The following is an 11,967-nucleotide window of genomic DNA, read 5'->3' on the forward strand; positions in this document are numbered from 1 at the left end:
GGACTTAAAATTGACTTTAAGGAATTAGAAATGTTTTGATGACGGTGATAGCAATGTTATAAGTTATATTGGGTTTGTTTGAATCGTTTGATAGTGATTTTAGAGTGTTAGAAACGTTTTTTAATATTTGAAAATACTTTCTTATAGAAATTAGATGTTTGACAAACTCAAAAAATGTTTAAAAAAATTATTTTTTCATGTTTGATTTATTATGAAAAATATGAAAAAAAAATCAATTAAAACTTATGTCTTCTCAGATTATTTAATTATTCTAAAAAAATATAAAAAATAAGTAAATTATTTTGAAAATTTCTTTTTTTTAAATCAATAACAATTTTTTCTTACTCTTTTATCCTTCTTCCATTTTAGCTCATTATCATGTCATTTAAGCTTAAAAATATGTGTTCAATTTAAACTTAATAATAATTTGAAATGGGTTTAAGTGAGTCCTGAAAAAAAAACCAATAAATAAAGTCAATAAGTTTAATCTCTGATTAAATTATAATTAATGTATTAATTAAAAAACTAATTTATGAGATTATGAGAAATAAATGAGGGGAGAAGATACAAGAACAAACTCGGTGAATAATAGTTAGGATTTAGAAAAAAAATATTTATTTTAACTTATTATTTAAAGTTATATTTAGCTTTAAATTGCAATATTATGCCATTTTATCAAATATTTTTAATGATTGAAATTAACTTATTAATTGTTTTTGAACACATTTTCAATTTTTATTTTTAAAATAAGAGCTCTTACATGAAAAGTAAAATCTTATGTTTTTAAAAAATCAGTTTTAAAATTTTTAAATTTTTTAAAAACTATCTTATTTTTAAAATAAGTCTCTAAAAACTCTTAAAGTGCGTTTAAGAGTGATTGTAAAAAGCGTTTCTAGTATAACATTTATGATAAAAATTTTCAAGTATTAGAAATATTAAAAACGCTTCTTAAAATCATTACCAAATAAGTTCTTAAATTGTATGTCAAAATTGATATTATTTTTGTTTCTAAAAATAAAATTGAAGAAGTCCATCTAAATAATATTTAAGTCATATCCAACTCATATTAAGTCATATCCAACTTAGTTGGTATCGACTTAATTATTGAAGCCATATGTTAATATTCTTTTAATGCATCAACCTCCACTCAATTAATACAACCTCATACGAGGCTTTCCAAGCCAAAGTCTATTGTTGAGTCTTGAATGTTAATAAATGGAACTAATCCCAACAATAAAGTCTTATGCCACATGCCAATTTCAATAATTCGTGAAAAATGACCAACTTTATGTCAACAAATCTTATTTATACAGGCTTCAACTCCTTCAATAATTACTCTCATAAATTATAAAAATTACCTTATACTTTCAGATCTGCCTTAATTCATCTCTAAGGGATTTTTTTTTTTATAAAAAAAATAAAAATAAAAAGCAATATCAACCCTACACTAGTTTCAAAGATGAATAAGTTCTTATGATTGGAACATAGACAAATTAAAAATAAATAAACATATCATATAATGTTCGAAAAAATAAACAAACATCTATTATCGTAACATAGACACACGTTATCTATCTTTAGTGTTGAGCATGGTGATGGTGGTAAAGTTGCAAAGCCTTTTTACTCTAGAGGAGTAAAAAAGGGCCTTGATGGCGACGAAGACAAAACGTGGGGTGGATGGTAGTTGAATATTGGTGATGGTGGAATTTATTAGAGTACTATTTGGAATCTATTTGGTAGTAATTTTAAAAGGAATTAAAAGCACGGTGAATTGTTTTGTAGTAGTAATTTTAATGTTTGAAAATGATTTTTTTTTTCTTCTTGAATTTAGAAACATATTTAGCAATGATTCTTGAAAACGGTTTTTGATTCTTTAGAATAGAACAATGTTTTCTAACTATATGTTTCAGAGAAAATAATTTTGTTAAAAATGCATAGCATTAGTAGATTAGCAATTAAAAAGAAGGATTTTCCAAGATAGGGCTGAATTCAGAGAAAGAAAATATGCATAGAATTTGATTAAAATGTCTATAAACAAGCAAGTTGAGTTTTAGGGCAAAATAATCCTTTTATAAAATAAAAATGTAAGGTATAGCCCCTTCGTAAAACTTATGTTCAAACTGTCCGATTCATTGCCGTATAAAAGTCATGCCATAAAATATATTTTTCTTTTCAAAATTTAAGTTGAAACCTCAATTATCAATTGGAACTTCATTTTTTTTTAACTAAAACCATAATTTGTAAGTGAGACCATTGAGGCTTCAGTTGAATTTTTTTTTTAAAGTTTAAAATTTAATTAAAATATTAAACTATAAATTATTGTTGAAATTAAAAATATATACTTTAATAATAAAAATTATATATTTAAACTTAAAAGATCTAATATAACTTCAATAAAAATAAATTGATAAATATAATAATACATAAATATTTTATTTATCAATAAATTAATAAACTTAAAATAATAAAGTTATATGACATATAAATAAGATATAAAATTATATAATTATTAATTTAAGATATTTAATTTGTTGTATTTTTAAGATATTAATTCATTTGTATTTTGACAAATTTATCTTTATTAAAATAATAGTATACTATTAAGTTTTCATATATAGATTTTTTATTATTTTAAAACATATGTTTAGACTATTATTTGTAGACACACGATAGATTTCAAAATTAGTTAATGAAATTAATTAGAAAAAGTATACTAGAAAATGTAATTTTTAGTAGTTTCATCAAAGTCACAAAAAATACCCACTAAATATTTATATAGTGGGAAAAAAAACCCCATTCCCTAACTATAGCAGTTGCTACATGTGATATAACTTAAATTAATAAATTATATTTAGCATTTCTATATATATATATATTTAGCATCCAAGTCTCTCGTCCAGATTACACGGAAGTGAAGTCAGAAAATGGCACTCAATTTCACTCCCTTGCTTTCTTTTACTTTCCTGCAAATGGGTTATCATACATCTCCCAAATTCTCCATGGCCTCCATGCACCGCTCTGTGTCCAGGTGAGTGTGTTCTTCACTTCTTACAAAAGTTTACGGAATGTTCATACCATCTAGTAGAAAATGGCTAGTGCCTATGTTCATAGTTTCATCCTAACCAGTAGTGTCTAACCCTTGTGAAAAGACGGATCCGAATTGTAAGTACCTAATCCAAATTTCTTCTGTTTAATGTAGGGAGATTAAGAATACAAAGAAGATTTCTAGCTCTCCTCGCAAGGTGCAAGTAACCCACTCAATGCCACCACACAAGATTGAGATTTTCAAATCCATGGAGAATTGGGTCGAGGAGAACGTTTTAATTCACCTGAAGCCAGTTGAGAAATGTTGGCAACCTCAGGATTTTCTGCCTGATCCTGCATCTGATGGATTTCATGAGCGAGTCAAGGAGCTACAGGACAGAGCTAAGGGGACCCCAGATGACTACTTTGTGGTTTTGGTTGGACATATGATCACTGAAGAAGCCCTTCCAACTTACCAAACACAAATCAATATCACTGATGGAATTCGCGATGAAACAGGGGCAAGTCCCAGCTCATGGGCAACTTGGACAAGGGCATGGACCGCTGAAGAGAACAGGCACGGTGACCTTCTTAATAAGTATCTCTATCTGTCTGGAAGAGTAGACATGAAACAAATCGAGAAGACGATTCAGTATTTGATTGGGGCTGGAATGGTGAGATTCTTGCTACATGCTTTTTTTTTTTTTTTTTTTTTCTGTAGTCAATCACAATCTTCACTAGTTCTTGAACTCAAGTTCTTCTTCTCCATCTTTTCATAGGATGCTCAGAATGATAACAGTCCCTACCTTGGCTGCATCTATACTTCATTTCAAGAAAGGGCAACCTTCATATCCCATGGCAGTACTGCCAGGCTCGCCAATCAACATGGGGACAAGAGCTTGGCTCAAATATGTGGCATAATAGCCTCAGATGAGAAGCGCCATGAAACTGCCTACACCAAGATAGTGGAAAAGCTCTTTGAGATTGATCCCAATGGAACTGTTTTGGCTTTTGCAGACAGGATGAGGAAGAAAATCACCATGCCGGGCTTCTTGATGTATGATGGATGTGATGAAAACCTTTTTGAGCACTTCTCCGCAGTTGCTCAGAGGCTTGGTGTGTATACTGCCAAGGACTATGTTGATGTCTTAGAATTCTTTGTGGAGAGATGGAACGTGGAAAAGCTAACTGGGCTTTCTAGTGAGGGGCGAAAAGCTCAGGATTACGTTTGTGGGTTAGCTCAAAGATTGAGAAAGCTGGAGGAGAGAGCTCAAGAAAAAGCTAAGCAAGCACCCACCATTCCTTTCAGTTGGATTTTGGATAGAGAAGTGAGGCTCTGAGTGCAAAATGGAAGACAAAGATTGGTCGTGTCCTCAAAGATCTATCCTGTAATATACAAGTGTAAGCCATCTATGTTTCTCTATCTCAATTTTAATAATCACGATCTCATCTCATATCACTTCTTAGAATCCTACAAACCAGGGTTTTGGTTTATATCTCGTCATTTGGACTGAAGCAGTGCTTTTTTTTTTTTTTAATTCCTATAAGATATTGGTAAAAACATCCTTAGCAAAAAGGAAAGGGAAAATCATCTAATCATACACCAACTACAAAAAATATGAAATTTTGAAACTTTACTTTTTTCTTTTTAATTTTGGTGTAAAATGGAAAAAAATATTGTGTATTCATGCACTCCAATAGTGCTTTCAAATTTGTTCCACAATTACCCTCAAAGGTAAAGGACAAAGTACACACTAATTTAATACTATTTGTTAACAAGTATATGAGTCATTCAATTTTATTATTTTTCTCACATCAATATATCTCCCTTACCACTTGTCACGTTTTCACTTTTTTCTTTTTTCTTTTTTTTTGTTCCTCTCTTGCCACCATAATCCATTGTCACCTATTATAGTTTTTATTTTTATTTTTATTTTTTTTCCTTTATATTCTTTTTAATATACTCGTGCATTTTCTCATAAAACTTTTTTAATTTTAATTTATTTTTACTCTTTAATTTGTCTATATTTATTGATTTTAATTATTTTTTTTTGACATATTAAACTTAAAATGATAACATGTAATAAATAATTAATATAAAAAATTAAATAAAAAATATATATATAATGGACAAAAATGAAATTATCATCCCACAAATAATAATGATTTTAAATATTAATTATAATAATACATTTTATAAATTAAGGTTTAAATTTAAAAATTCTATTTTATTATTTAGAAGTTTATGATATAAGATTTTTTATATTAATATTAAACAAAAGATTTATTTATTTTGTAAATTCTATCACATGTGATTTCTTCCGATTTTCTTCTTTTCCTTATATTTTTTCTCAAAATTCTCACCAGCCAAACATAGGAAACCTTTTTTTTTTTAATTAATAAATTGTCCATTTATTCCAAAAAATAAAAATCTCTTTTCAAAGTGAATTCTCAAAAAACATTATTTAACATTCTAAATAACAAAAAACTATTTTTAAAAACAAAAGTTTAAATCTCTTGACATGTTTAATTATTTTCATTTTTTTTTAAAAAAACACAAAATTCTTAGAAAATAAATAATTTATTTACCAAATTCCCAACTTCCATCCTTCTCTTTGATTCAAAGGAAAAAAAAAAGAATTTAATGGTTTTATCATATTTAATTAACCATAAAAGGATACAAAAACTCAATTATAATTAATATTAGTGAAGACTTACATTTTTAAATTATTTAAATTTTATAAAAAGGTGACAAAAATCAATAAAATGAATTTGAAAAAGCATATAGAATTATTTTTAAATCTACTATATATTTTATTTCTAATTTCTTCTTCTTTTTTCCTACATTTTTCTTCAAAATTTTCAATAACCAATCATAGGTAAAGGAAAATTGTTAGTTTTAATTTATTAATAAATTGTCAATTTTATTCGTCCTAAATTCCTAATGAGTGTAGATTCTTTTTTGTAAAAAATATTTCCTAAATTGATATATCATTGTAATATTAGATTTACTTATAAAATAAAGAAGGTTATTTGATTAAAAGGGTCATATCCAATTTTGGAAATTTAACCCTCCACATTTTTTGTCTTATTTTGATAAAAATGTCTTCACTATATATATATTGTAAAAACAATAATTTCTTTTAAAACCTACATGTAAATATTTAAAATGATAAAGGACATTTATGTCAATAATGAGTTATTTTTCAAGTAAAAACATGAGAATGATTAGATTTACAAATTTGGGGATTATTTTTATCCCTTTTAACCGATTAATTCTTTTAAAAAAAATCACTTAAATCTTGTTTAAATTGATTTTTGAAAAGCCAATTCTTTTCTAATTCAATAAAAGCTTCTAAATTTGTTTGGCTAATTTGGTTTAAAAATTTTATGATTTGAACAAAAAAAAAATAAAGAAAAAAAAGCTTAATATAAAGTGTAGAAAATATTGCTTTTTATAGAAGCTATGTTTTATCTAGGGAAAGTTGTGTTTGCATCGGCCCATTTGAAGGTAATATGGAAAGCAAACCCAAAGAAACTGGAATATGGACTTTGATCGTTAATGACAAAACTATTATTTTTCTTGTGCACTATATACTTTCGGTAAGCTATTCCAAAATTGCCCTTTAGTTTTCCCTACCAGCAGCCACCGGTCTCCATTTTAGCAGCCACCGCGCAATTTAATAAACACTCAAATGTGAACCGGAAAGTTATGAAATCTGAAACCTGATCACAAAAAACACCCGAACCCGGCTGACACTATTATTGACCTTTCATTGATTTTCAGGTGTTGGGCTTTGTGGAGCCTAGTTTTGTTTGATCCGGTTTGACGACCCGACCCGAATAATATTGCATGGCTTTTTTAATGGGAGATTTATTGAGGCCTGTTGGGCCCGTTTAGCCCATTGTGGAACCACCTTTTGTAATTAGGGTTTTTTAGTATGGTAGGGTTGCCGTGCTATATATATATATAGAGAATATTGTAGCCGCTAAGTTGTACTCTGTCTTCTTCCTTGATAATAGTGATATCCCTGCAACTCCGTGGACGTAGGCAAATTGCCGAACCACGTAAATACTGTCTTGTGCGTGTGATTGTTTTTCTTTGGCGTGTGTTTTCTCTAATTTTTTGTTTCTCACGGGTTGGGAATTCGGTTTAATTCCCTACAACTGGTATCAGAGCCTAGGGTTAGGTTTGAGTGGGAGCAATGGCAGAGGAAGCAGGAAAGGCGTCTGGAATAGAAAAGTTTGATGACACAAACTTTGCGTATTGGAGGATGCAGATTGAAGATTATCTCTATGGGAGGAAATTGCATCTGCCTCTTTTGGGGACAAAACTTGAGAGTATGAAGGCTGAGGAATGGGCGCTTCTTGACAGACAGGTTCTAGGAGTTATTAGGTTAACTCTGTCTAGGTCTGTTGCACACAATGTTGTAAAGGAGAAGACCACAGCAGATCTGATGAAGGCTTTGTCCGGTATGTATGAAAAGCCATCCGCAAACAATAAGGTGCATCTGATGAAGAAATTGTTCAATTTGAAGATGGCAGAGAATGCATCAGTAGCACAACATCTGAATGAATTTAATACAATCACAAATCAATTGTCGTCTGTAGAAATTGATTTTGATGATGAGATTCGTGCTCTGATCGTCTTGGCTTCTTTGCCAAACAGTTGGGAGGCAATGAGGATGGCAGTAAGCAATTCTACAGGAAAGGAAAAGCTCAAGTACAATGATATACGAGATTTAATTCTGGCTGAGGAGATTCGCCGAAGAGATGCAGGTGAAACCTCAGGATCTGGTTCTGCCCTAAACCTTGAGACAAGAGGCAAAGGTAATAACAAAAATTCAAATCAGGGTAGGTCAAATTCCAGAAATTCTAATCGGAACAGAAGCAAATCTAGATCAGGCCAACAAGTACAATGCTGGAATTGTGGGAAAACAGGTCACTTTAAAAGGCAATGCAAAAGCCCTAAGAAGAAGAATGAAGATGATTCTGCTAATGCTGTAACAGAAGAGGTACAGGATGCATTACTTCTTGCAGTAGATAGTCCACTTGATGATTGGGTTTTGGATTCAGGAGCTTCGTTTCATACCACTCCACACCGAGAAATCATACAGAATTATGTTGCAGGTGATTTTGGTAAGGTGTATTTGGCTGATGGTTCAGCCTTGGATGTTGTGGGTCTGGGAGACGTCCGGATATCATTGCCCAATGGGTCTGTTTGGTTACTGGAGAAGGTTCGACTTATTCCTGACCTGAAGAGGAATCTGATTTCTGTTGGACAACTTGATGATGAAGGACATGCAATACTATTTGTTGGTGGTACTTGGAAGGTTACAAAGGGAGCTAGGGTATTGGCTCGTGGAAAGAAGACTGGCACTCTGTATATGACCTCATGTCCAAGAGACACAATTGCAGTTGCTGATGCAAGTACTGATACAAGCCTATGGCACCGCAGACTTGGTCACATGAGTGAGAAAGGGATGAAGATGTTGCTGTCAAAAGGAAAACTACCAGAATTGAAGTCCATTGATTTTGACATGTGTGAAAGTTGCATCTTAGGAAAGCAAAAAAAGGTGAGCTTCTTGAAAACTGGCAGGACACCGAAGGCTGAAAAATTGGAACTAGTACACACTGATTTGTGGGGGCCTTCTCCGGTTGCATCCCTAGGAGGTTCAAGGTACTACATCACCTTTATTGATGACTCAAGTAGAAAGGTATGGGTTTATTTTCTGAAAAATAAATCTGATGTATTTGTAACTTTTAAGAAGTGGAAGGTCATGGTTGAGACAGAAACAGGTTTGAAAGTAAAATGTTTGAGGTCAGATAATGGAGGAGAGTACATAGATGGAGGATTCAGTGAGTATTGTGTTGCACAGGGAATTAGGATGGAGAAGACCATTCCTGGGACACCACAGCAGAATGGTGTGGCTGAGCGCATGAATAGAACTCTCAATGAGCGTGCTAAAAGTATGAGGTTGCATGCTGGACTACCAAAAACTTTTTGGGCTGATGCTGTTAGCACTGCAGCTTACCTGATAAATCGAGGACCATCAGTTCCCATGGAGTTCAGACTTCCTGAGGAGGTTTGGAGCGGTAAAGAGGTGAAGTTTTCACATTTAAAAGTTTTTGGTTGTGTTTCTTATGTTCATATTGATTCTGATGCTCGTAGTAAACTTGATGCAAAGTCAAAAATATGTTTTTTCATTGGTTATGGTGATGAGAAATTTGGCTATAGGTTTTAGGATGAACAAAACAGGAAAATCATCAGAAGTAGAAATGTGATATTTAATGAACAGGTTATGTACAAGGATATGTCAACTGTAACGTCAGATGTTACAGAGATAGATCAAAAGAAATCTGAGTTTGTCAACTTAGATGAATTGACTGAAAGTGCTATCCAATAAGGGGGTGAAGAAGATAAGGAGAATGTGAATTCACAGGTAGATCTGAGTACACCTGTAGTTGAAGTTCGCAGATCTTCTAGGAACACTAGACCTCCGCAGCGTTATTCACCTGTTTTAAATTATCTCCTGTTGACTGATGGTGGTGAGCCAGAGTGTTATGATGAAGCCTTGCAAGATGAGAATTCAAGCAAGTGGGAGTTAGCCATGAAGGATGAGATGGATTCCCTGTTGGGGAATCAGACATGGGAACTGACTGAATTGCCAGTAGGAAAGAAGGCTTTGCACAACAAGTGGGTATACAGAATAAAGAATGAGCATGATGGTAGCAAACGTTACAAGGCCAGATTAGTTGTTAAAGGGTTCCAACAGAAGGAGGGCATTGACTACACAGAGATATTTTCTCCAGTTGTGAAGATGTCAACAATTAGACTTGTACTTGGAATGGTGGCCGCAGAAAACTTACATCTTGAGCAGTTAGATGTGAAGACAACATTCCTTCATGGTGACTTGGAGGAAGACCTTTACATGATTCAGCCAGAAGGGTTCATTGTTCAGGGACAAGAGAATCTAGTCTGCAAACTGAGAAAGAGCTTGTATGGCCTTAAACAAGCTCCTAGACAGTGGTACAAGAAGTTTGACAATTTTATGCATAGAATTGGGTTCAAGAGATGTGAAGCTGATCATTGTTGCTATGTTAAGTCCTTTGACAACTCTTACATCATATTACTGTTGTATGTGGATGATATGCTTATTGTAGGGTCTGACATTGAGAAGATTAATAATCTGAAGAAGCAATTGTCCAAACAGTTTGCAATGAAGGATTTGGGAGCTGCAAAGCAAATCCTTGGTATGAGAATCATTAGAGATAAGGCTAATGGTACATTGAAACTTTCACAGTCAGAGTATGTGAAGAAAGTTCTCAGCAGGTTCAACATGAATGAAGCTAAACCAGTGAGCACACCCTTGGGTAGTCATTTCAAACTAAGCAAAGAACAGTCACCAAAGACAGAAGAAAAAAGGGACCATATGAGCAAGGTGTCCTATGCCTCAGCTATTGGCAGCTTGATGTATGCTATGGTGTGTACAAGACCAGACATTGCACATGCAGTGGGAGTTGTGAGCAGATTCATGAGTAGGCCTGGAAAGCAGCATTGGGAGGCAGTCAAGTGGATTTTAAGATATCTTAAGGGTTCATTAGATACATGTCTTTGCTTCACAGGTGCAAGTTTGAAACTGCAGGGTTATGTAGATGCTGATTTTGCTGGTGATATTGATAGTAGAAAGAGTACTACTGGGTTTGTTTTTACTCTAGGTGGTACAGCTATATCATGGACTTCAAATCTACAGAAGATTGTTACTTTGTCTACTACAGAAGCTGAGTATGTTGCAGCAACTGAAGCTGGAAAGGAGATGATTTGGCTACATGGTTTCTTAGATGAATTGGGTAAGAAGCAGGAGATGGGCATTCTACACAGTGACAGTCAGAGTGCAATTTTTCTTGCCAAAAATTCGGCTTTTCATTCAAAGTCGAAACATATACAAACAAAATACCACTTTATCCGTTATCTTGTTGAGGATAAACTGGTAATACTTGAGAAGATTTGTGGATCTAAGAACCCTGCAGACATGTTGACTAAGGGTGTCACTATTGAGAAGTTGAAGCTATGCGCAGCTTCAATTGGTCTTCTAGCTTGAGGACAGGAGGATGAGTTGTAGGGATGAGGGATCGTTTCTTGGAGGATAACGGTTTGATGTTGGTGATTGGACTAGTCTCCAAGTGGGAGATTTGTTGGGCTTTGTGGAGCCTAGTTTTGTTTGATCCGGTTTGACGACCCGACCCGAATAATATTGCATGGCTTTTTTAATGGGAGATTTATTGAGGCCTGTTGGGCCCGTTTAGCCCATTGTGGAACCACCTTTTGTAATTAGGGTTTTTTAGTATGGTAGGGTTGCCGTGCTATATATATATAGAGAATATTGTAGCCGCTAAGTTGTACTCTGTATTCTTCCCTGATAATAGTGATATCCCTGCAACTCCGTGGACGTAGGCAAATTGCCGAACCACGTAAATACTGTCTTGTGCGTGTGATTGTTTTTCTTTGGCGTGTGTTTTCTCTAATTTTTTGTTTCTCACGGGTTGGGAATTCGGTTTAATTCCCTACATCAGGGGCATGAGGTATGTGGGTATCCGTGAATCATGTTTTTCTTCAGTGGGTATGGATTATTTTCGAAGTGTTCTATGATCTTCTTGCTCTTATCATGGGTTACTTCGGAAACTTGAATGTTAATGGTGTTGGTTTACAATATTTTCGAAATTGCCGAATGATAGTTTTACTACATTCTTGTGGGGTTTTTCTATTTGTTTCTTTTATCTTTTATTAATTGTGTTGCAATTTGTGGTTTCATACAGGAGAGTGGCTTTTGCTTTGTGTGAACTGCAAATTGTACAGGAACATATTAAGGATTTTCTTTCTTTTTTGTTTTTATTGGGAATAGTTTTCTAGGATGGTTAAGTATGAATTCTTTGAGAACATCT

At 33.0% G+C, this 11,967-nt stretch overlaps 1 protein-coding gene across 1 annotated transcript; it reads left to right on the forward strand.

Moving 5' to 3' along the window:
* The first annotated feature begins 2,910 nt into the window (after window positions 1–2,910).
* On the forward strand, window positions 2,911–4,478 carry LOC100267952 (stearoyl-[acyl-carrier-protein] 9-desaturase, chloroplastic). Its single transcript, XM_002274047.4, has 3 exons — window positions 2,911–3,028; window positions 3,200–3,698; window positions 3,804–4,478. Exons 1-3 carry the CDS (start codon window positions 2,925–2,927, stop codon window positions 4,362–4,364), a joined length of 1,164 nt encoding a protein of 387 aa, XP_002274083.1. The 5' UTR covers window positions 2,911–2,924; the 3' UTR covers window positions 4,365–4,478.
* The last annotated feature ends 7,489 nt before the right edge of the window (window positions 4,479–11,967 follow it).

Source organism: Vitis vinifera, chromosome 5, assembly GCF_030704535.1.
Source record: "Vitis vinifera cultivar Pinot Noir 40024 chromosome 5, ASM3070453v1".
Classification (NCBI taxonomy): domain Eukaryota; kingdom Viridiplantae; phylum Streptophyta; class Magnoliopsida; order Vitales; family Vitaceae; genus Vitis; species Vitis vinifera.